Raw genomic sequence first — 27,034 nt, 5'->3', positions numbered from 1 at the left:
AAGAAGTGCGGTAGTACATTCTAAGTATATACATAGAACGTTTAAGTACTGTAATGTAGTATATACTCAGTATATGCTCTGCACATTCGCAATGGTAATTACGTATATTCTACGTACCCTAATAACACAAAACATTCCATGAATGTTCCTAGAATGTACTCACAGGACATTCCAAACATTCCTGGAATGTCCCCAAATGCACACGAATGTCCCTGGAAAGTCCCTGGAATGTGCTGTGTCAGCATTTTAAATATTCTTACAATGTTCTGTTGGAACATTCCATGAATGTCTACGAATGTTCTTTGGACATTCACAGTATATGTTTTAGACTGAATGTCTTGTTGGAACATTCCATGAATGTTCTTTGGACATTCACAGTATATTTTTTAGACTGAATGTCTTGTTGGGACATTCCATGAATGTTGGAACATTCCATGAATGTTCTTTGGACATTCACAGTATATTTTTTAGACTAAATGTCTTGTTGGAACATTCCATGAATGTCTACGAACGTTCTTTGAACATTCACAGTATATTTTTTAGACATTCTCTGAAATATATCGTCAGTGCTGTGACAATACCTCCTATATCTTTTTTCATGAGGTTTGCAGGAGACGAAAAACATTTTTTAAGGTCACCTCCTGTTTGCATACGTAAGTTCTGGCTTGTTTTGTAGTAAATAGATAGTTAAATTTACTGCAAAACAAGTCAAAAAATATATGAAAACAGGAGGTGGCCCAAACAAGTTTTTAGTCTATCTTACAAATCTCATGAAAAAACAGATAGGAGGTATTGTCACATCACTGACGATATGTGGCCATACCAAATAATGCATGCTTGATAAATATAAACATTTTTATTGCAAAAAATCTTTTCATACATTTTTTTAATGTAATTTACTGATATTCCTATAAAAAAATGTGTCACATTTGCTTTGTAAACCTTTCTTTTGCCTTTCATAGCCACATATTCCATTTCCTTCCTGGTTTTTTGTAGACCACTTCTCTCAGCTGATTCTAAAAGAAAATAAAATAAATGGTAATTTTTCTATCCTTTACAATTAACAATCAGAAGAAATATTTACAGGTAATAATATGCATATAATAATAATAATAATAAAATAAATAATAAATTAAATAATATTTAAATAAATAATAAATAATATTTAATAAAGAAAATAATAAAACATTTTGTATTTTGACAACGACGTCCGATGTGGAAGTAGAAACCATAATAAAGTTATTTTTTCAAGTAAATTCTGGCTTATTTCCAAATTAAAATAGTTACAATAATTACAAAAATGCCACAAAGAAATAGCTTTTTCACAAACTAATAAGTATTTTGTTTTATTATATTTATTGTTTTTATTATTTACTTTAACTTAAGATTATAACTTAATTCTTGTTTTCTATTTCTGATGTTTTTATTTATTTGCATTCAATATTAATCTGTTTTCTTGTATAATCTACTTCGCAATAATAATTATGTGATATATTGGACTTAAAATGAATTCAAAAATTTTTTGTAATTGGGCAACAATGTCAACTTAGATCTCTGATGTAGATAATGAAGAACAACGGTATCTACAGTTGGAAAAATGAAAGAATAGGGCTTTTCATCAATTGTCATTTGTTTCGAGCTTCTGTCATGTGTCACATAATATTAATATATCTATGTCATATGTCTTTGGTTTGTATCTATTATTGTATATACCAATAACGTATGTAGTAGATATATTAATATTATGTGACACATGACAAAAGCTCGAAACAAATGACTGTGAATGAAAAGCCCTATACCCATGAACGATCACATCAATCACTTATTTTGTATTTGCTATCTTTTTCTATTTTAGAACAAATAGAAAATGATATAAAAACATTAAAAATAAAAAACTGGAGAAAAAAAGCATGAAACAGATCAGAGTGGAGAAGAATCCTGGAACAGGCCAAGACCCAGAAAGGGCTGTCGAGCCAATGATGATGATGATCTTTTTCTATAGGTAACAAACGTTTGTGATTTATAGAAAAAGACAGCAAATAGGGCTTTTCATCAACTGTCATTTGTTTCGAGCTTCTGTCATGTGTCACATAATATTAATATATCTACGTCATACGTCTTTGGTTTGTATCATTGGTATATGCCAATAACTTATGACGTAGATATAGTAATATTGTGTGACACATGACAGAAGCTCGAAACAAATGACTGTGAATGAAAAGCCCTATACAAAATAAGTGATTGATGTGATCGTTCATGGTTATAGGGTTTTTCATTCAGTCATTTGTTTCGAGCTTCTGTCATGTGTCACATAATATTAATATATCTACGTCATACGTTATTGATATAATCAATGATACAAACCAAAGATGTATGACGTAGATATATTAATATATATGACACATGACAGAAGCTCGAAACAAATGACAATGAACAAAGCCCTATATTGCTTTTCATCGATTGTCATTTGTTTCGAGCTTCTGTCATATGTTATATAATCTGTGTATAATATTAATACAACACGGATTATACGACATATGACAGTAGCTCGAAACAAATGACTGTAAATGAAAAGCCCTATTCTTTAATTTTTCCAACTGTATATTGTAATTGTATTATTAATTGGGTTAAGCATATTACCTGTGTGATATAAGCTATTGGAAGAGCACAGTCTCTCAAACGGTTGAAAGTGAAGTTCTGTCAATATCTTTTTCTAAAAAATGTTTTGAACATACTGCTCTATTACCAAATCTGATCAATACTTCATGCCTTCTTCGCAGGATCTTCTGGAAAGCTAAAAATACAAAATATATGCATTACTGAGCATTATTAACAAATTTTAGTTTTAAATAAAAAATATGATTAATGAACTCACAAAATATTATAAAAAGCAGCTTAGAAATTGTTTATTAGTATAGTCGTTTCCCTAGCCACAACTGGCTAGTGATTTTAATAGGTAATTTTTTTGTTTTTGGCCATTTTTGCCAAAATTACTAACTATTTAGTTATTTTTTTGCCAATTTTACCAAATTGTCAAAATTATTTACTAAAATCACTAGCCAGTTGTGTCTGAGACTAAGTTTAGCGAACCGACTGTACTATTCATACTGTGTATTCATTAGTTGGTACTATTATAGTGTGTGGTCTACCATCCTGTTTATAAACGCATACATTAGCAAAAACGCAAAAAAAAATTTAATTTTACAAATAATCCGTTTGTTATTATCTCTATTTACTATTTTAATTAGGAATAAGCAAGTTTGTGGCTTATTCGCAATTATTAAAATAATAAATGGATATTTTCTGAAATAGGGGCATGCCTTTGTTTACATATTTGCATATACTAACCTTTGAAACATTATTCCTGCAGATTTTTTATCTACATTGCTTCTGCTACTCCAACTGATTTTATGCACTATATTAATAATACTATTAAAGTTATTATAAAAGTATCCGAATTAAAAAATATTCTTAAAAAGCACAAATAAAAACAAACAACGATCACGCACGGCAAGGTGGCCAAGGCCAAGATGCATGTCAAGATGGCCGAACCGAAGTCTGAAGTGAGGTCATTGGTCGTTTTTAGTCACGTGATGCCCTCTCTAAGCACCATGCACAAATACATGCGCCGTGAATTTGAAAATGAACAGGAACATTGGTAGTATGTTCACAGAATGTCTTATGGTAACATTCCACGAATAATTTAATCAGATGTTCACCGAATGTTCCCTAAATGTCCAGGACATTCAAATATTGATAGAACTTTGGTAGTACATTCCTGGAATGTTGTGTGTTGTTAGGGTATATACTTTTTCTGAAAAGTATGTTCTATGAATCTACTAAGAACATGAAATTGTTATGTGGGTGATTTTTGCATGAGAGTTTAATCTCTGTTCGAAGAGTTTAAGTCTGTTCTGTCGGACAAAACACATGTGCCGTTTTCGTGGTCTGACCGTTCCAAATTTTTAACCTGTTCCACAATTAAAACTTCCCCTGTTCCAGTGTTCCCATATATCAAAGTTTGTCCGACTAGACACCCTTAAGCTATTAACAAATTTTCAGCTTGCTATTAATCAACTTTTTTTCATACGCGGGACCCAGACCTATACAGGCACATACAAGCACTATGCTCTGTTTTTCACTATCACCTATCACTCAAACTAGTTCAAAAGGCTTTGTCCTCTTCAATCTTCTAGTTTGCCCAGTAGTCTCGAGGAGCTGGATTTCCTCAATATTCTTGTAGGTACTTATGAAGTTGTTGCTCGTGACTTCCAACTTTAAAAACAAATCCAGCTCTAAAATATTTATGTGCCTGAAAGCTTTTGTATACTTTCATCTGCTGCTTAGAGTAGTAACTGTGAAACTCCACCAGATATGTATAAATATCTATAATAGTAATTTGGTGGAATGCACTTTACTGTAAAATCCAATTCTGACGGAATTGTATATGGATTTAAATCCCCAATTATTTTCAGCTTCAATAAATATCTAAAACAATAAAAAAAATAATGTTATTGCTTTCGAAATTCATCAATATTGATAAATATCAGGGAAAAATGAACAGTAAATAAAAATTGTTTCCCTTACCTTTCTCCAACATCTGGAGCTTCCAATAATAATTTCCTTAAATAATCACTTTGCATTGTGGTAAAGTTTATAAAGTTCACAAAATACAGCAAACGAAATCCAAATGAATCAAAAATAGACAAAATACGACGATAAAAAAAATGAAAAATAGACATTACAAACATAACCTCTACCCCTGTAACTTTTTGTATGCCTCCTCTTATATTTCATTGTGTATGCCAAATCCAAACCGAACCAGAAGTCACGTGGTTTGTATTGCCTAATACTGTTGCTAATACTTAGATACACGCGCGGCAAATTTGAAAATGAACGCAAATTGAATAGTAAATAGCCTCTCTTAAAATATAGGACATTGGTAGTATGTTCACAGAATGTCTTGTGGTAACATTCCACCAATAATTTAATCAGATGTTCACCGAATGTTCCTTGAATGTCCAGGACATTCAAACATTAATAGAACTTTGATAGTACATTCCTGGAATGTTTTGTGTTGTTAGGGAAGTGCCCGAAACAAATGAGAAAAGTTGAAAAGCTCTATTGACTCACTTTGAGTCACTCTAAACTGACGAAATTAACAAAATCATGAGTTTGTTTAAGTCAAACGACACATTTATTTTATTTATTTATGACTAAATCATATACCTACATAATATACATAATATGTTAATACCATCGTCTAGGGTTTTCGAAATATTTATCAACCTTTTCTAACCATTCATTAAAATAGGTCATATTTTTCTTTAGATCCACTTTAGCGTCAATATTAAAATAATTATTAGCAGTAGGTGTCATCTTTTGCCAAGTAATGTTTAGAAGTAGAGGATCTTCCTCGGGTGTTGGATTCCTAAAATGAAAATAAAAATCGGAAATCGTTTCCAAAATAAAACTGTTTAATTTGTATTTTGACAACGATCTCCGAAGTGGAAATCTACATGTCAAAAGAAACTGAAATTTTCAAATTAATTTTCAATTAAAATGGGGAATAATAATTATTGCTATTAAGCATAGTAAATAATATACAATTAATGATAATGTTATTACCTTAAGGTTATAATAATTATTATCTTAAGAATAAAAGCCATGGAGGTCTGGAATCAAGTCAAAATTGCATAATACTAGATATCAAAATAAAACTATTTATCCTCAAAATGCTCTGTTAATGTTTGCAATACAACAGATAAAATTATTTCAATTGTTTTTCAATGAGAGCACTGCCAGATAGAAACATATACATAATAATGATAGACAAGGCATACTAAGTAAAATAGCGTACTGCGCAAGCAATCGATCGGTGGTCTTTACTAAGTGATCCCGCTCATACGACAGACAAAGATCACTAGACCACTCAAAGTGAATATTGACCAATGACGTCTTTGATATTGGTACACCTCGATGCACAGAGCAGCCCATACCTTACATTATCTATCCCTTATTATATCTATGGATAGAAATCGATTTCATGTATAGAACTATCGAGAGAACATTGAAACATAAGGACACCTATTTACCCAATGATTATAAACGTATTTGTCATGAAATACATTACAAAAATACTTATTTTGTAAGAAACTTTAAATCTGATGAGTTCAGGAGTTTTCTAGAGTTCATTATGATTCCAGTAATAGAGGCGACTATAAAGACTGGTGATCAAAAAGTCGTCAAGATTCATACCCTGATGTACCGGCCATAAATTTAAAATAAACTATGCTAACGAATGATAACATAATTCAACAAGATAACATCATTCTAAAAAAGAATTACGAAGAGGAAAAAATACCTTGATGAATGCATCCATCAATTGTTTAAACTCCAGCACAGAACTCTTTTTAAGATCCATAAATGATTTGGGACTACAAATCTCCGCTGAAAAATCCAAAGTCATAATCTTCACCAGGCATAATGTGAAACCAATGCAGAAAATCAAAATAAATAAAATAGAATTTCCAGTGGATACAATGCAACTACTTAGGAGTTATATTAGACAGAAAACTGACCTGGAAACCACATATTGAACAAATAGAGATAAAATGTAACGAAGGACTAAACTTCTTAAAATCCATCATGCGAACTTGGTGGGGAGCAGAACCTCAAACAGCACTAATTTTCTATAGAGCTTACATAAGATCAATAATTGATTATGGTTGTACACTTTATGGAACGGCAAATAAAACCAATCTACGTAATCTGAACATTATACAAAACAAAGCACTTAGAATATGTCTGGGAGCAATGAAATCTACACCAGTTGAACCGTTAAGAGCTGAACCAATCGAACCTCCATTAGAACTGAGAAGATCATTTTTAGCTGAAAAAATTATTATTAAATCACTAAAGAAAAATGGTCACTTGTGGTTGCGTAACTTGAGGGAATGGTACGGATGCACATCAACCGAACTATTCAGAGCAGCAGCATCTAAGATCAGAATAGCCATGATGATTGCCAACCTCCGTCGCGGATATGGCACGTGAAGAAGAAGAAAGAAAAATTCACCATTCATTAGTAGTATATACAAGTTAAACGAATACGACTTCACTAAGCCTTTTTGGATACATAAGAACTCTCCTCCTATTTGTGAAGCATTAAGAAACGTGACCCTACAACCACAAACAAAAGTAGAGATCGATTACTTTGTTCACTTTGTTGTAGGTATGTGATGTGAATATACCCCATTACTCGGAATTAGCATCATCTAATAACATAGTTATTAATCAAATTTTGGACCAACATCCAAGCTGTGTCATGTCACAATATACACTGATGGATCAAAAAACACTGACGGCACCGGTTGTGCATTCGTAATACCTAGACGTATACAAAAAACTATAAGCTACATAAAAACACATCTATCTTCACAGCTGAGGCAATAGCAATTCTAAAAGCACTACAATATGTACAACAGGAATAGGAACAGAATGCAATTATCTTCTCCGATTCACTTTCAGTTCTTAAAATTTTAAAATAAAACTCAAACACAACAAAAATGATATTATCTTTAACATCCAAACAATTATTAAAAAATTACAAGATCAAAATCATTATATATAATAAAACTAAGTTGATAAAATGTGTGTGCCGATAAAACTTAAAAAGGATTCCCGATACGATAAAGGGACTTATATAGTGCAATAGCCCTTTATCCCCCCTCGAACAAGTAAGTTCCCGTTTTAACTTAAAGGGCGTATTTTTAAAGATATAAGGGCTTTTCCTAGCAAGCTTGGCTAGCCTAGACCTGGCTCCTCCACCAAATTTTTAAATATTCCCAATTTCGCCCCTTCGCCAAACTTTTAAATATTCCGGTATTAACATCATTATCATCATTATATATAATAAAACTAAGTTGATAAAATGTGTGTGCCGATAAAACTTAAAAAGGATTCCCTATACGATAAAGGGACTTTATCGTAGCCCTTTATCCCCCCCTCGAACAAGTAAGTTCCCGTTTTAACTTAAAGGGCGTATTTTTAAAGATATAAGGGCTTTTCCAATTCCTCAACTTGAAAATTAAGTGAAGTAGTGGCGCCATCTATTGTCGAGTAGTTAAACTCCATTCAGAACAACGATTATTTGAGTTGCGTTTCGAATGGCGCTGCGGGCAATTACAGCATGTGTAGCAATGACGCGAAATTTGAAATTCCAATTTCAACAAAGTCTTAAATTACATTTGTTTCTATAATAAAGTTATTAAATTTTGTGTATTTATACAGCATTAAGTAGCTTTTATTTTGGAGTTGAAGCGAGATAAGTTTAGTTATTCAAATTATTAATTATTAATTCTGAAAATATTTAAAAATTTAAGTTTTCAAATTTCGCGCCTTTACTACATTTCCAATTAAATTAGCTTTTAGTTTTACAATTAACAAAGCGCAAGGACAAACTTTAAAATATTGTGGCATTAACCTCAAAGAACCCTGCTTCTCTCACGGTCAGCTATATGTAGCTTGCTCAAGGGTAGGAAATCCGAAAAATCTATATATATACTCCAGACAATAAAATGAAAAACGTTGTTTATAAGCAAATAGTGTAAAAAATGAGCGAATGTTTTCAATAAATTTTTTTACTATTACGTCATAGTTTATTTTTTTATTGCAACTACCGCGTAATCTCATATCAACTCCCGGGCGAAGCCGGGTATTATAGCTAGTAAATTTATAAAATTCTTCTGGGTTAAAGCACACGTAGGAATAACAAACAATGAAATTGCAGATAAAATTGCCAAAGAAAGCATAGAAATGGGGGAACAGATAAATTGCGAATTAACTACAGATGAACAAATAAACATATCAAAACATAAAATGATGAGAAAATGGTCCTACATGGGGCAAGAATACACCTTTACAAATGCAACACGTTACACCAGACTAGAAACCAAATTGAGGAAAAACCTTGGTACAATAAGTACGATTAAAATCGCAAAAGCATAACCACCATTAGTAGAATGAAGTTTGGTCACGCATGTTATCCAGCACACTTACATAAAATCAAAATAGTTGAGAGTGATATTTGTGAAGTTTGTAATAAAATCGGTGACCTGGACCACATCTTTTTTGATTGCCTAAAATATAGGGCTCAATCCAATGAACTGTTAAGAAAACTTTTACAATTGAACATTGAAAGCCATTATAACATAATATATCTTCTTGCTTTAAACAGAAAAGAAATTTACGATTGTTTGTTATATTTCGTCAGAACAACAAAAATACAAATTTAACTATACCTTTTGCTGCTACCTTATGTCTTTCCTTAATGTATATGTTATATACCTTATCTATCCGACCGAGGCCTACCTTTGATCGTTTATAAAATGCCCTGATTGGCCCCTGGGCGAGAAGAGTGTTATCCTTGTGTTAAATCCTTGTACTCTCTTTTACAAAGTTTGTATCTGGCTGTGTGGGTCTTACCTTAAGACCAAAAAAAGAGGAAAAGCAAAAGCTAAGAAATTTAAACGACCAAAAAGTGTTTGTAAATGCAGAAATAAGTATAGCGGATAGGAAATTGCAGAAAAAAGCATTAGAAGGAGGGAATATGAAGAAAGAGAAAAAGAAAAAATAATAAAAGTAGGCTTTGCTAAACTAAGGATTGATGGGGAAGAATGAAAATGGGACAAAGAAGTTGGAAAATTAGAAATATCAAAAAACTGATTCGAATTAAAGGCAAGGGCGTGAAAGAAACTTACCAGGCAAATCAAATGGACAGGAATGTGACAAACAAAGAAACTAAAGAGTGATAAAAACTGGATGGAAATAATTCAGAGTTGACAGAAAAAAGAAAATATAAAACGATGAATCGCAATAAGAAAAACAAAGACAAATTAAACATTGGAAATTCTAATATAAAAACTATGTCAGCAGTAACGAAAATACTAGAAATAGCTCAGCAAATGGGAAAATACGACGACATACACACTTCAGGATATAAAGTGGGAAAAAAAGGGAAACATAGAAAACAAGAACTTTACTTTACAAACAGAACAGCTTTTGTAATAAGCAGAAAATAGAGACAGAAAAATATAGAGTTTAGAGTAATTAGTGGGAGCATTTCCTATATTAAGGAGATCGGTACAAAGTTTAGGCTGCAATGCTATTTAAATGGAATTAATTTTTTTCGAATCCTGAGAAAACTAATAAGTATTTTTGACAAATTTGAACGCAGAATGAAAGACTACGTTCTTACCGAGGCGAGGACCGAAAGTCCCTGAAAACTTCTATAATGTTTATTTTAATAAAATACAAGGGTGAAAAACTAAGAGAAAATGTAGTGTGATTTTTAATTTCAAATATCTCATTCAAAAAAACTTTTTATTTATTCTAAGAGACTTCCGGCCCTCGATAATAATTTAGTCTTTCATTCTGCGTTTAAATTTTTTAATAGTTATTTATGATATAAGTGTCAAAAGTACACGTTTAAGGCACGCATGTGAAAGTTTGCAAAATGAGCGAAGCGAGTTCTGAAATTCACATGAGTGCATTAAAAATGTACTTTTTAACACCCATATCATACAATATTTTTTCTACAAACGTAATTACAGGACAATATCTACAAAAACTTTTACTTGAACTTGAGTGACATTCCATTTTTATATTTTTTTAACATTACATCAAAATTGCCTATTAGGGGAGTGCATATAGATTTTCACTTCGGAAAAAATCAAATGAACTTTTTGTAATTTCATTAAGAAATGTTTAATAAACAACATATCAAAAAGTTCTACTCGAGAAGTGGGTGCTTAATTTTTTATTCAACAAATGAACTACGAAATTAGATGTTTTTTTAAATAACTCCGAAAATATAAACTTTAGATAAAAAATGACTTGACCATTGAAAAATTCAGAAAATTTTACAAAAAAACCTTATATAAAGAATTTTCTAAAATTAAATCTGTATCTTCTATAATTTTTTATTTATAACGCTAAAGTCACCCTTCTCACAAACATTGGCGCACTGTAAACTAGCGTACGGCGAAGTGCACGGTTGTGTTATTTTAATGTAATTCTTTAACTAATGGATAAAATGAAATTTTACAAATTGAGTATGAAAGAAGAATAATTAAGCTATCTTATGGTTATAATAAAAATAAATAAAATGTATGGGCATAAGTACGGTGTGGGCGGAAAATGAGCCCTACATGAATTTTGTTAAAAAATTATTTAAACATGTGTAACTAATACAATTTTCCTTATAAATGTCTCAATTTTGCACAACTTACCTTTCAAGCATCTTGCTAAATGATGTTTTATTAAAAAAAATCTCAAAAATTTAATTCAAATGATAGGAGGACGTCTCAAAAAATGTAATTTTTGAAATCTTCGTAGTTTTATAGAATTACCACCATTTTACGACGGTATTACTCAAGTTTGAACAGATATATTACAGTTTTATAAGTGCTTTTTTAAAGATTAGTATCTAATCATTAAAATGCACTAAATTATTTTACTTTAGAAATGAAATAGACTATTTCTTTTTGAGAAAATTAAGAAGGATAACAAAAATGTAATACAAAAACCGAAAATTACCAGCTAAAAAAATGTTTATAAAGTGATCAACACTTTTTTCTGTAAAACTTACCTAAAATACATTTAATAATAAGCTTCAACAATAATAAATGTTCAGCAAAAAAAATTTTTTTAGCTCTTATACAGTATGTCTGCGTAACTTGGAACCTATTGATAACTTTTTTATTATCAGTTTTACGAAAAAAAGTTATTCTTTATAAAATACTCTGCATCGTATATAATCTAAGATGCAATCATCAAATATTAAATTTAATTAATTTTATACGAGGTTTATAAAAAAATATGAATTTCACTCAAGAGTAAAGTACCTTTACATTTCACAATATCGAAAATTGTTATTAAGAAAAGTTGTTTGAAATAAAAAAATTGCTTTAGTGTTCAATTAAATCCTTCTAATTAAAATATTGTGAAAAATAAAGGCACTTAACTCTTAAGAAAAATTCATATTTTTTACATACCTCGTATAAAATTAAAAAAGTTTGATATCTGATGCTTGTACCTTAGATTTTAGACCAGGAAGAGCATTTTATGAAGAATAACTTATTTTCCTAAAAGTGATAATAAAATAGTTATCATAATTGTAATAAAATGATAAGTATCCGTAATTTGAGAAAAAATTGAAAATTTTTTTTTCGATTAGAATGATGTAATTGTATATTTAAACATAGTTTTTAATTTCAAACAACTTTTCATAATATCAATTTTTGATATTCTGGAATATAAAGGTACTTTACTCTTTAAAGAAATTCATATTTTTGACATAACTAGTATAAAATTGATAAAATTTGATATCTGGTGGTTGAGTTTTAGATTCTTGACTGTCCAGATTATTTTATGAAGAATTTTTTCGTAAAATTGATAACAAAAAAGTTTTCCATGTGGTTCCTAGCCACGTAGACATACTGTATGAGAGCTCATGTATAAGAATTTTCAAATTATAATGCCATATTCGGATTCAGCATAACCAAAAACAAAATAGAAACATATTTGATCAAAGTAAAATGATGAATTCAACGATATTTTTAAAATTATTTATACAAAACAATTTTTATTGTTTAAACAATTAATAAACAATTAGCGGCCAAATCTGCGAGTAGAACTTTTTACTTTTTACATATTATACATATAAACTAACAAAAAAAGTTTTAGAAAAATATAAGCTTGTTTGAATTTTTCCGAAACAATGCATGTTTTCGTTCTAATTGCATTCCCCTATAGGTTGATTTAGCTCTCCTCGTGGTTACTATTAGTTGATGCTCTGAAATTCAGGGCTTTCTAGCATTGTTGCCGCAAATTGGTTGCGTTGCTTCCTGTTGTGTTTCTTTTTTTGATTATTTTCCAAGTTTATTTTACTTTTTCTAAGTTGGCTGCGCCGTAATGATCAAGACCAATAGTCAGAAATACGCATCTACAGCTGCCTTTTCATTCTTATTTACATTGACCTTATTGCGATCTATGCCGATATCATTAAACACCTATGCTGTGGGATGTATGAAGCCTTAGACGAAGAAAAAGAAATCAAAGCCTTCTTCTTCTTAAAGTTCCATCTCCTGTCGGAGGTTGGATATCATAATGGCTATGGTCACTTTGTTGGCTGCTGGTCTGAACAGTTGTAATGAACTACAGTTAAACCATTCTCTAAGGTTCTTCAGCCAGGAGATGCGTCTTCGTCCTATGCTTCTTTTTCCTTGTACCCTTCCTTGTATAATAATTCTCAGCAACTCATATTTTTCTCCTCTGTCTACTATCTACTTTTCTATCTACTTTTAAACGTCGTAGCACTTCAACATTGGCAATTCTTTGAACACACTGAATTTTCAATATTGTTCTGTAACCACATATCGAACGCTTCTATTTTTCTTATGTGTAACGCTCTTTAATGTCCAAGCTTCCATTCCGTATATAGAAAATATGTAGCATCTTAGAGCCGTCAATCTGAGAGGCAACTGAAGGTCTTTGTTTCTAAGCAGTGTCTTTATTTTTATAAGTGCTTGCTTTGCAGTTTCAATTCTGACTTTAATTTCTTTGCTTTGGTCATTTTTGTCATCAACCTAGGTTCCCAGATATTTGTATGTCTTTACTTTTTCTATTTGGGTTTGCTCTAGCATTAACCTTTCATTTCCTTGTTGTGTTTTTGAGAGAATCATAAATTTAGTTCTTTTCTTGTTTATTTTTAGTCCATTTTGAATGCAATAATGGTTAATTCTATTTATCAATTCTTGTAGCGATTCCAAGGTGTCTGCCATTATAACGATGTCATCAGCGAATCTTATGTTATTTACTATTCTTCCGTTTATAGAGATTCCATCACTTAGTTCCTCTATCGCTTCCTGAAATATGGCTTCAGTGTACACGTTAAACAGTAACGGCGACAGAACACGACCCTGTCTTACTCCTCTCTTTATATCAATATTCTCGGACTCTTGTTCTTCTATCTTTATATTGGCCTTTTGATTCCAATACAGATTGATGATAATTCGTAAATCTTGTCTGTCTATATCTCTGTTTTTCAATAATTCTATTAGTTTTTCATGTTCCTGTCGAACGATTTTTCGAAGTCGATGAAACAGGAATAAATATCCAATATCTAAGCATCTTTAAGAGACGACATTAAACGCAAACAATGCCTCTCTTGTTCCAAGTCCTTTGCGGAACCCGAATTGGGTATCATCCATATCATCTTTTAGCTTTCTGTATAATCTTCCATGAATCACATTTAGAAATATTTTGTGGGTATGGCTTATTAGTGATATTGCCCTATAGTCCAAACAATCTTTGGCATATATTGTTTTTGGTATTGTTACAAAGGTGGACACCAGCCATTCCTGAGGGATTTTTCCGGTTTTATATACTTCATTAAACAGATCCAATAGTAAAGGTAGAGTTTCATCGTCTAGCTAGACATTTCAGTAATTCCTCAGGAATTTCGTCTGGACCTACAGTTTTTCCATTTTTTGCGTTTCGTATTGCTTGTTCGATTTCCTCCATTATGATCTCTGGTCCCGTTTCGCTGTCGATTTCTTCCGGTTCTTGTCTATTATCCTCAAACAGGTCTGGTATGTATGTCTTCCACTTTTTTAATTTGTCTTTGACTTCTATAATAATTTTTCCATTTATGTCTTTAAGAAAGCCATCTTTCTATTTTCGCTGTGTATTTGTGATATGCTTTATTTTCTTATGCATGTTAAAGCTATCACGCTTTTTAGAATATTCTTCTATTTCACTGCATTGATTTGCCAGCCAGGTGGATTTGGCCTCTTTTATTTTCTTTCCTATTAATCTCTGTATTTCCTTATGTTTTGCCTTACTCCTGCCTTTATGTTTTCTTCTTTCCTCCATTAGCTCTAGGATTTCTGAAGTCATCCATCTCTGTTTTTTTCTTATTTTTGTCTATATTATCTTGTTTTCTGCCTCTACAAACGTTTCTTGTATCGTGTTCTATTTGTTATTAACATCTGTTGTTTGTATCACGTCTTGTTTCATTTTCTTTAAGTTGTTATTTATTTCTTGTTTTAAACTTTGACGTATAGGTTCTTCTTTTATCTTTGGGACATCAAATCGTGGTATATTTATTTGTTTTTGGATCTTCTTCAATTTTATCTTCATTACGTCTACTAATTGATTATGATCTGAATTTATGTCAGCTCCAGGGTATGTTCTCACAGACTTCTGGATTTGATTAAAATGTTTTCTATCTGGTTTCTTACAATGTGATCTTCCGAAGCCGCCGGTGATTTCCAGGTATAAAGTTTTCTTTTAGGACATTTTAGGTAATTTAAATAATGTATTTATTAAAACCTTCTTAAGGTATGGTGAAATGTTATATAGTGTCTTACTTATATGGTAGAGTAGCTTGGATATTAGCAATCAGGTCGTTACAATATTTAGATAGAGTGAAGATGTGGGTACTTCACCACCATCTCAAAACCACCCTTGAACCAACCATATTACGTCCAAAAAGAACAAGTTCACAAGTTTACTTAAGTTTATTTAAGTTTATTTAAGTTTATTTAAGTTTATTTAAGTTTATTTAAGTTTATTTAAGTTTATTTAAGTTTATTTAAGTTTATTTAAGTTTATTTAAGTTTATTTAAGTTTATTTAAGTTTATTTAAGTTTATTTAAGTTTATTTAAGTTATTTAAGTTTATTTAAGTTTTTTTAAAAGTAGCATTAAATGACAAGTGAAATCCAGGTAAAGAAATAAAAACAAAAATTGAGTAGACTGGGATTAGAAACCAGTATACTAAACCGAAGCAAATTATGCGCAGCCGGACACTTAGTGCCGGCGCAAATTGAACCTAAGCGAGCACAACCTGGCACCGGCGGGACGGGTGACCTGTGTAGTTATTTTTCTAGCGCACCGCATATTGTTCACAACAAAACCCAACCGTTGGCTGTCTCTGCAACGAATAGAGGGACGGGCAAAATCAGTGCGGACGTGTAACGGTTACTTTTGATACCGGGTCTCAGTGGTAGATACTGAGTACAAAATACTGATTACAAAATACTGATGTACCTGTATCTGATGTGTTTCATAGATTATAACAAGGCCTTTGATAAAGTGCGGCATGATCATCTAATCAGACTCCTGGTAGAAAAGAATTTAGATAAACGAGATATCCGACTAATAGCAAATATGTACTATAATCAGAAAGCAGTAGTGAGAGTAGAGAATAATACCACTGAAGAAATTGAAATAAAGCGAGGTGTGAGACAAGGGTGTATACTGTCACCAACCCTGTTTAATCTCTATTTCGAAGACGTAATGAATAGAACACTCTCTGAGCAATCCATAGGTATTAAAATAAATGGTGTTAAATTAAACAATCTGAGATTTGCCGACGACACCGTTCTGATAGAAACACTTGAAGAGCTACAGACATTGGTGAATAAGATAGCAGCGACTGCAGCGAAGAATATGGACTATCTTTGAACATAAAAAAACTAAATTTATGGTAATATCGAAATCAACACGAAATGTCCAAAATTTATATTTACACAATGAAATTATCGATCGAGTTAGCAAATACAAATATTTAGGCACTTTTATAAATGAAGACAACGATAGCTCAGCAGAAATCAAAATAAGAATAGAAAAGGCAAGATCCATATTCACTAAAATGAAGAGAGTGTTCTGTGGAAGATTTGAGCCTTGAAATGAAACTTCGCCTGATGAGATGTTACGTACTTTCTGTGCTGTTCTACGGAATGGAGTCAAGGACGCTGAAAAAGATTGATACCTAAAAATTAGAGGCATTTGAACTGTGGATGTATCGCAGAATCTTGAGAATATCATGGACGGAGAGAGTCACAAACGTCGAGGTCTTGAGAAGAATGAATAAAGAAAAGAAAACTTTGAGGAGATGTTTAAGAAAAATTCTAATCGTAAAATCCTAATAACTAGGACTGTGGACAATAGATTTCTACTTCCTCTTGTAATTTGCATCTCATTTGTACCTTTTAAAACTTTAAATGCCTACGTTTTCTCAACAATTAACAAATTTGCTTTTATGTACGTCAGTGTCCCGAAAGGTGCGAACTTTGCTAAAAACTAATTATTTTATCAGCCGATGCCGATACTATTATTATAAACAACACTGATTGTGATTTGATTTTCGTTGCAAAAACTGCTTACCTATTACATATATTTATATCTCGTCTACATATTTTGTTTTTAAGCATGAACAAGCCCGGTATGATGACACATTTTATTTGAGGATATGCTTTTTTTTTTTTTTTTTATTTTTTATTAGAAAAAGAAGTCGCATCCACCAAAAGGTTATTAGCGACGGAACAAAATATAAATAACAAAAGTAAACAACTACAGGTTGTACAGAATGTTTATGGATTTTAGATAATTAACTATATTGTCGCAGGAATAGTTTTGACCTAGAGCCTGTGGTAGAGCGTTTGGGATCTTGTAGCGCTGCCTTTCTTGGTCATATTTACTACAAACTATTAAAAAGTGTTCGACTGTTAATCGGACATTACACTGATCGCATATAGGTGGATTACTCTTTGTGAAAAGGTAAGAGTGCGTTAACCTGGTATGTCCTAGACGTAAACGCGCAACCGCAATTTGTTCTCGTCTATTGCGCGACGATGGAAACCACTGAGACACATTATTTTTTATTTTATTTAACTTAGAATTAGATTGAGACCACTCATTTCGCCACAAACACAATACTTTATTTTTAAAATAAGCTTTTAAGTCACTGGAAACACACTTGTCTATCGGCTCCGAAAAATCACTTAAAATTGCCTCTCGTGCAGTCCTGTCAGCTTCTTCATTTCCTGTTATTCCGACGTGTGAGGGAACCCATACAAATTGAACGCTTCTTCCATGTTCATGAGCTTGGGAAAGCTGGTATTTTAGCAACTTTTCAAAAGGATGTTTCGGAAAAATGTGTTTTAATGAGTTTAGAGAGCTAAGGGAATCTGTTATGATCAGGGCTTTGGTGAGTGTAAGCTCGTTAAGAAGTTTCACAGCACGGTATATGGCGTAGAGTTCAGCTGAAAATGTGCTACATGCTGGGGGTAAACGAAAAAGAAGATTGTTTTCTGAAGAAACGATTGATGCCCCCACACCGTCTTCGAACTTAGACGCATCTGTGTAGATTTTATGGTAGTCGGGGTACTTATTTATGAGGTCCTCGAACTTGGAACGAATCAGAGAATGGTGTGTATTAGATTTATCGAAATACTCCAGAGATGCATCACAGGTTGGTAAATCGATCAGCCAAGGCTCGGGGTATTTAATATCCGAGGAGAAAACCTCCGGAAAATTAATGTTTAGGTTTTGAAGTATGGATTTAATTCTTTCGTAATATGGTTTTTTAGTATAGCGAATATCTTGGAATATGTTTACATATTTGTTTGTAAAAGTGTTTTGATATATTGGCTTTGAAATATTGCAAGCAACTGAGGCTGCATGTGATAGAGCGAGGTACATGCGGCGGTGATGTAGCGATGGTTCTCCTAAAAGAGCATAAATGCTGGATACAGGCGTAGTTGGGAAAGCCCCTAGGATTAATCTAAGACTTTTATTATGAATAATATCTAATGATTTCAGTAGAGATTGATTAGCAGTGGAATAGGCAATTGCTCCATAATCTAGCTTAGAACGTATTAAAGATTTATACAGGAGGAGTAGAGTGGATTGGTCTGAGCCCCAGTTTTTATTACAGAGAGATCTTAATACATTTAATCTTTTATTACAGGAAAGGATGAGTTGTGAGATGTGATTTTTCCATGTTAACTTTGAATCGAAGATTAAACCCAAGAATTTGTGGTGATCTCTAAACTCCAGCTGTTTCTCATACATTCTTAGGTTAGGAGGTTGTGGCAAGGGGCTTGAAGAGAATACAACTCCTATTGATTTTTCTATTGAAAATTGAAAACCTGTAAAGTTGGACCAATTTTCGAGAGTATCTAAAAAGTTTTGAAGAATTGACGACATTGAGGAAATATTTTTACCTTTAATAGATACCACTAGGTCATCAGCGTATAAACGAGCCTGTAAGGGTGCTTGAATGTTTTTGATGATGTCATTTATTGCTACCAGAAATAGTGTTGGACTGAGTATGGATCCTTGGGGTGTACCATTTTCCAAACTATAAATATTTGAAAAGATATTATTTATTTTTACTTGAAAAGATCTGTTATTTAAAAAGTTTTGGATGAAAGCAAGGCAGTGACCTTGAATATTCCATTTATGAAGTTGTCTCAAAATGTTGTACTTCCAAGCTTTATTAAATGCACGTTCTAAATCAAAAAATATAGCAACACATTTTTGGTTTGTAGCAAGAGCTTCATGTATTTCACTTTCCAAGTCTAAAATGTTGTCTGTGGTTGACCGATCTTTTCTAAAGCCATTTTGCTCGGAGATTAAGAAATTAGAATTTTCTAAAACCCATGAGAGCCTGGAGTTAACAATATTTTCTAGTAATTTGCAGATTGTTGATGTCAGAGATATGGGTCGATATGATTCTGGGTCATATTTAGGTTTATTAGTTTTTAGGAGAGGAATGACTATTGCATTTGACCAAATAGCTGGCCATTGGTGGTGAAGCCAAATTCTGTTGAATATGTTTAAGAGATACGTTATGGCTGAAGCAGGGAGATGTTTCAGAAATGCTGAAGGAATATCATCAGGCCCAGGACTAGAGTCCTTCAAGTTAAGAATAGATGAGTTTATCTCTTGAAGAGAGATGGGATGGTTTAATGAATTATTTTGTGCTTCAAACGGATAAATGGGATTTTGTTCGGCGAATTCTTTGGCTTTGAGAAAATTGGCGGTATACTGTTGATTCGATGAGTGGCCTTGATAGATTCTTCCAAAAATGTTTGCAATATCGCTGCTCGATGTTATGAAATTATTATTTTCTTTTAGCCCCGTGAAGTTATATGAAGTGTGTAAACCAGATATTTTCCTAACTTTGTTCCAGACATCAGAGAGGGGGGTATTGCTATTAATTTCCGATGTGTATTTGTTCCATGAAGATCGTTTAGCAGTTTTGACAGTTAGCTGTGCCCTTACTTTTAGCATTTTGAATTTTAATTTATTTTCGGGTGTTTTATGTTTTTTGTATCGGTTTAGGGCTGATTTACTTTCACGGATTGCTGTAGCACAACTGTCATTCCACCATGGTACAGGACATCGGCCTTTAACAGATTTAGATTTACCAATAAATTTGTGGGCGGCGCTTAAGATAAGTTGATTAAACTGCTCTACATTCGAGTTCACATCGTCTGTTATATCCAAACTGGAAATATTATTATCGATATATTCGGAGAATTTTTGCCAATTTGCATTTTTTATTCTCCACTTAGATATGAATATGGGACCTGATGAGGGATAATTATGGTTTCTAATTAGGATTGGAAAGTGGTCACTACCATATGTATAGGTTTGAGCATCCCAACTGAAACAATGAGCTAAATTTGGGTCGCAAAGAGTTAAATCGATGCATGAGGAATACCCTGTTGAAATATTGAACCTTGTAGGGCTACCATCATTAAGAAAATTTATATTAAGTTGATCTAAGATATCGGCAATACTTGAACCTCTGGCAGATGTGTGATCTGAACCCCAAATTATGTTGTGAGCATTAAAGTCGCCTAGAATTATACGAGGACGTGGCAGTTGCTCTAATAACCTGCAAAGGCTATCAGAACTTACTTGTATGTCGCAAGAAAGGTAAACATTGCAAATAGATACTAAACTGGTAGATGTGATTCTGATAGCAACGGCCTCCAAATCACTGACTATTGGAATTTGTACCGCCTCGATGGATTTGTTTACTAGTATCGCTACACCACCGCTTGCACGACTTGCATCTGTACGGTCTTTGCGGAAACAAGTGAAATGTTTTGAATTGTACAACTGATTGGCCTTTAAGTTTGTCTCCTGTAGACAAATAATATCTGGAGAATATTCAGATAAAAGAAGCTGTAGCATAGGGAGACGATGGAAAAATCCATCAATGTTCCATTGAAGTATCGAGTTGAATGTTGTTAACAGATTCGGAGTTAGATGATACTGAGCAATTATCTACAGAAGAGTCACTGTCTAAGTCAGAAATCTCTTTCCCTAAATGTTTATTAAGTTTCTTTTGAAGTTTTGTAAACTTAGTTTTTGTAGATCTATCATTTGCATATTGATAGCTGCTTTGTAAAAGATAGAGTAAACCAGGCATATCAGTTGTAAATTCTTTAACGACGCTAATAGTGTCGGGGGAGCCTTGGACATTATCAATCAGTAAGGACAATTGGTGGTAATTTAAAACGAATGGTGGGGTACGATTATCAATAAAATGTTCAAGAGTTTCCCGTGTAGATGGGACTTTAGATGAGCGCGGTTTTTTTGGTTTAGAAGATTTGGGTTTTGCAAACAGATTTTGTGATGAAATTGCTGAGTCTGAAGGAGGAGTATCGATCTCACCAATACTGCGTTTTATGGAAGAACTTGCATTTTCGCAAGTGCTATTAGAGTTTTCACTTGGATGTTGTGGCTTTATTACCTTTGGAAGTACTGGAGCAGACTCATTGGTAATGACAGAAGTCGAGCTTGAAGTTTTGATTGTAAGATTGTTTGAAATGGTTGTTTCGGAAAATTGTGGTGATGTATCAGTTTTATTGGAGTTTTCTGCAGTTGTATCTAATGGAAGAGGTGCTGATAGATTGGAGGATATTGCTTTAGGAGTTTGTGAAAACGGTATTGCCGCTGAATGTGGATGACTGAAAGTGTTGCTATGAGTAGGAGTGTTAGTAATTTCTTGGTCATGGAGATTTGTAGGTGTAGGTGATATGCTCGGATTTGATAATGCATAACTTGATGACTGCTGAGTGTTTGGTAACTTGTGTAATATACTTGTTGGGTCTGTTTGATTTGGTACTTCATTGTTTGAATCAATATGAGTTGATTCCGTTACTGAACTGTTATTGCATTGGGATGATATGTGTCCTGTATTTTTGCAAATAAAGCAGGTGAGTGTACCTTGTGACAAAAATATGCGGTAAGGTGTTTGGTCGAAATTTATTAGAATAGAATCTGGAATTGGTGATGTTATAGGGCTTACATAAACTTGCCTCCGAAAGCTCAATATGTGACTATATTCGGGAAGAGTTGAGCTGATTTTCAGAAATGTTATTGGGGAAATAAGCTTTAAACCGATATTCTGTAATTCTTCAACTAATACTTGATGAGGAATTGACGGGCAGACACCAGACAAGACTAGTCTTTCTGCTGGAGAGACAAGTCTCCGTGCTGTTACAATTTCGCCGAGTACTTCTATAGAGCCATGTTGTTGCATGAAATTATCTACTACGGTTTTGTTTGCCAAATACATGCAGATTCTATTATGAGATAATCTAGATGAAAAAATAATATTTTTTGGGTTGATTATTGTGCCCAACGGAATTAAATAATCCTGCAGTTTAGCATTATCGATACAACTAAATACAATTGCTTGGGTCTTACTCGGAAAAGAGTTTGAAGCGGCTGATGCATAACTGTTTGTGATATTCGAACGTTGATTTACTGGACTGGTTAGATCGGAAGGTGTGTTTACATTGTGTGAAGTCATTTTAGCTGCGGTGGCGAAAGCTTCAGTCCGGCTCTGGTAAGTGACAAACCAACCGCATGCTAGCTAACCTCACAAAATGATTGAACGTTGGTGTATATTTATTATTTGACGTTTTCTTTTCACAATAATAAAGTAATAATTACGTATAGATAACTTACGTAGTAGTATCTAGTAGATAAACACTTTAATTTTAAAAAACTATTTAATAATACCACTTGTTTTTAGTAAAAACTAGGAGTACAATATCAGTACAACTTCACCATACCTTGCCAGGGCCGGTCCTTTGAGGATATGCGATATTCACAGATGTGCTTAACTGTTTTTAGTAATGAATCATTTTTAATGATAATGTATAGATTTAAGAAATGAATGATATTTACAAAATTTTTATACCTACAGAAAAGGGATTACGCCATCATTTGTGACATTGTATTTCTAGGCCTGGATCCCGCGTACCAACAAAAAGTTGATTAATAGCAAGCTGAAAATTTGTTAATAGCTTAACGGTGTCTCGACAGACAAACTTTGATGTACGGGAACACTGAAACAGGGGAAGTTTTAATTGTGGAACAGGTTAAAAATTTGGAACGTCATACTACGAAAACGTCCCATGTATTTTGTCGGACAGAACTTCCAATTGATTTGTTACCCTTTCATTAAACTCTCATGCAAAAATCAGACTGGTAATTCCGAACGAGTTCTATTAGCTTCTCTACGTCCATCTCGAAACCAAAACCACATCTGAGAATTGAGTCACGCGTCCCACGACACCAGAAAACTGTGTTTCGATGACAAACGTTCGCATGTGTAGACCTGGCACTGTATTCACTGATGTAGGATGCGCAGAACTCTCTACGCACCCCGCCGGTGCCGGGTTGTGTTCGCTTAGGATCAATTTGCGCCGGCACTATAGTCTTATGCCTCCGAGTTATGTCTTAAATGCCATAGTTATTAAATACCATGTTTGGTCTGTTTTTCCGTATGGAGGTACGGCGCGGACATTGAAATTATTGACAATCTAGTATATATTAGGTTACAATCTTTTATAGAATGCTCAGAATACCATGAACACAACATATGATTAATCAAACATAACTAACAACATAAACAGAGAGTTAGAATTAATAATAACGATTAAAAAAAGAAAGATCTCGTACCTATACCACATAATGATGAATGGCAAATAATATAACTTCCTAAGACGAATAATCGAAGAAAGGACAAAAGCTGGCATGGAGGTAGGCAGAAGAGTAATGCCATGACAGAGTAATTACATAAACAAATATGAATATTGAACAAATGGAGGCGCAGTATGGGTAAGTTTTGATGCAGAGATCGCAGGTCTCTAGTCCAGTAATGGAGTGCACCAGAAGAAGAATAAGAATGCTTTTACTTATCATCCGTACATGATTTTCTAGTTTTAACTCACCTGTACTGTTTTTGAAAGAATAGTTTGCAGAATACCAAGGAGAGCCAATTTTTATAGGCTGTAGTTCTTACCCAATATGAAATTTAGATTACAAATTTTCAATAACTTTAATTTTTGCAACTAACTTATTGATTGTAATTTTTCTTAGATTCTTACCCGTATTTAATAAAATTGACCCATAACTTTACCAACCGTTTTCTTACTAATATGTCCAAACTGTTGGGAGGTTCGACTGGTCTAATTGAATTAAAATCATACAGCAAGGGTAGTTCGTCACCGTGAGCGCAATTTCCAAGTCCTTGAAATACAAAAAAAAATAAAAAACATAATATAAACAAAGCATATTTATTTTTAAAAGAAATTTATTGAAAATCCTTTATAAGAGTTATATATTTACTAAAATCTTTTAAAGGGCTACATTAAAATCACAGAACGTTTTCGATCTAAAAGATCATCACCAGTACTGATACAGGTTAATCACATGCTGAGCCACCAAAAATACGTGGGCAAAAACCCTATAAATGTTTTAAAAGTATAATATAAAATAAAAATGTATAACATTTTCAACGAAAACATTTCGTTTATAAATTCGCAAAAGTGTGTGTGTTATTGCGTTGCCGCTCCTGCAATACTCAGATCAGATTTATCGATGGATTCTTATGTATTTTTTTCTTCTGAATCCAAATCTGAAAACGGCATTTCGATATTTCTAACCGTCTTCGAGATAATCGACCATAAAGTCTAAAACGTGACGTCACAATCGTTTTATTTCCTGCCGACACACTACACGTCCAGCTGAAATCGTTGGTATTAAGTAGGCTAGTTTTTTTAATCTCGGTTTGACACTTCGTGAATGTCAAACTAAATTTTAAATTAACTATTAATAAAACATCAATGACATTTGATAGTGAATTTAATTATTATATAAAATAAATAAGATGTTCAAAAATACAATTTGAGTGTATTTTAAAAGCAATAATTTATTAACAGCTTTAAAAAGGTTTATATCAGTATACGGCCTCCCCTTTATAATAAATGGACTGTTCCATTTGCTATGAAATTAAAATATAGTCAGTTCGCTAAACTCGACACAACTGGCTAGTGATTTTAGTAGGTAATTTTTTTGTTTTTTGAGAATTTTGCCAAAATTGGCAAAATTACTAATTATTTAGTAATTATTAACTAATCAGTAATCATTTTTTTTTGCCAAATTGGCAAAATTATTGACTAAAATCACTAGCCAGTTGTGTCTGAGTTTAGCGAACCGACAGTATATGAAATGATATTGTTTGGCATAAAAAATTATGTATGGTCTTATATGTGCAATTACATCCTTCTAATGGAAAAAAATATTTGAAGATTTTTCTCAAATTATGGATACCAACAACATTTTCATTTATAACTCTTTTATTTTTAATTTGACGAAGAAAAGTTGTTCTTCATAAAAAGCTCTTCATGTTCTAAGATTTATGATGCAACCATCATATATAAAATTTTATTAATTTTATACGAGGTATATAAAAAATATGAAGATCAAGAGTAAACTACCTTTATAGTTCATAACATTTAAATTAGAATGATATATTGTTCTGAAGCTATTTCCTTGTGGCATTTTTATGATTAATTATTTATATGGGAAATAAGCCACAATTAAAATGAAAAAAATAATTTTATTAACGTTTCGACGCCCAAATCGGGTGCCGTTGTCAAAATACAAAATATTACTAAAATAAACAAAAGAGTTGTTGCTAAACAAAAAAATTCTTCTAATAATTTATTTAATCTCACTCATTTATATTGGCAATTCAGACATATATTATACATTTTAAAGTAGAAGACTTTAAAATGATATTGCCAATATTTATGAGTTGCGTTCCTGGGACGACTTACTGAAAGATAGTTCATTCGATTACATGAAATCAACCCCAACTCAAGAATATCCGTCATAAAAAATTATAGCATGTGATCTGTCTTTAAAAAGACAACCAAATGCAACGACAGTAAAATTCTCGCGTTAGAGACTTCATAGTAAATCACAAGGGAAAACCAGGAAAAACCTGTGATACTATCCCGACATCGTAAGTATTTAGTTTTACATTAATTTACTCTCAAAAAATAATACCAAATTCTGACTTGTAACATGTTTAAATTATAAATAATATTAATAATACTAGATATATAAGTAATACTAAAATATAAAATATGTACTAGCTCGATATTATTGACTTACTAATCTTGGTATTTTCTTTCTATTGACTTCCTCTTTCAGTATGGGTATAATTGCACACTAAAACATAATTATTAATTCTAAACTACTTTTCACAATAGCAGTTTTCCATATTATGAATTAAAATACGTAAATATACAAAATTTTCGTTATGATAATGCTCGCGTTTCCAGCTTGTTTTTTATTCAGTTGCAATGCGAAGGCAAAACAATCTTATTTTTCACTTAGAATAGGGAGCGCAGTCCAGCACTCTGAATCGACGATTTTCGACTCTTATTGGATTCATTATCGGAGAGGCCTAGGCCTGCTTCTCTCTACTAGATATGTACCTTACCCTTACCTTTTAAAAGTATTCTTAAGTTACCTTATTATTTATAATAGGGAACATTTTGGCATAAAATTGTTAATTTATGTTTAAAAATGTTATATTTAAAATATTACGTCTTAACAATGAATAGTGTACGTACAACAACTGATAAATAGTTCCGCGCCTAAAATTTCCGTTTCAAACAACTTCAAACAAAAACGCGAGCTGGGGTCTGACGTCATCAACCAGTGTGTTCTCGTTCGCCCGTTCGGTGAGCTATTGCATTGAATGCATTTTGCCATTGTTAGTTGTGCCTGTCGAACAACTGTCTTGTTTCCTCGGTGTTTAGATTATTGTATTTAGTGCATTTAGTGTATAATACGCT

General features: G+C 32.5%; 1 protein-coding gene across 2 annotated transcripts in view; it reads right to left on the bottom strand.

Annotated features, from left to right (window-relative positions):
• Nucleotides 1-5,174: 5,174 nt before the first annotated feature.
• The window catches only part of LOC114335365 (esterase E4), a 110,887-nt gene continuing 89,027 nt past the window's right edge, over nt 5,175-27,034 (bottom strand). The window contains exons 10-11 of one of the 2 annotated variants that reach the window (XM_028285594.2): nt 24,308-24,413; nt 5,175-5,431 (exon numbers count right to left, since the gene is read on the bottom strand). In XM_028285594.2, the coding sequence (XP_028141395.2) occupies nt 5,251-5,431; nt 24,308-24,413 (287 nt within the window). In that variant the 3' untranslated portion in view covers nt 5,175-5,250. Of the gene's footprint in view, nt 5,432-24,271; nt 24,414-27,034 lie in introns of both variants that reach the window. The other variant, XM_028285593.2, reaches the window with a different exon arrangement.

This window comes from Diabrotica virgifera, chromosome 1 (assembly GCF_917563875.1).
Source record: "Diabrotica virgifera virgifera chromosome 1, PGI_DIABVI_V3a".
Classification (NCBI taxonomy): Eukaryota; Metazoa; Arthropoda; class Insecta; order Coleoptera; family Chrysomelidae; genus Diabrotica; species Diabrotica virgifera.
This window is presented reverse-complemented; position numbering and strand designations above follow the sequence as displayed.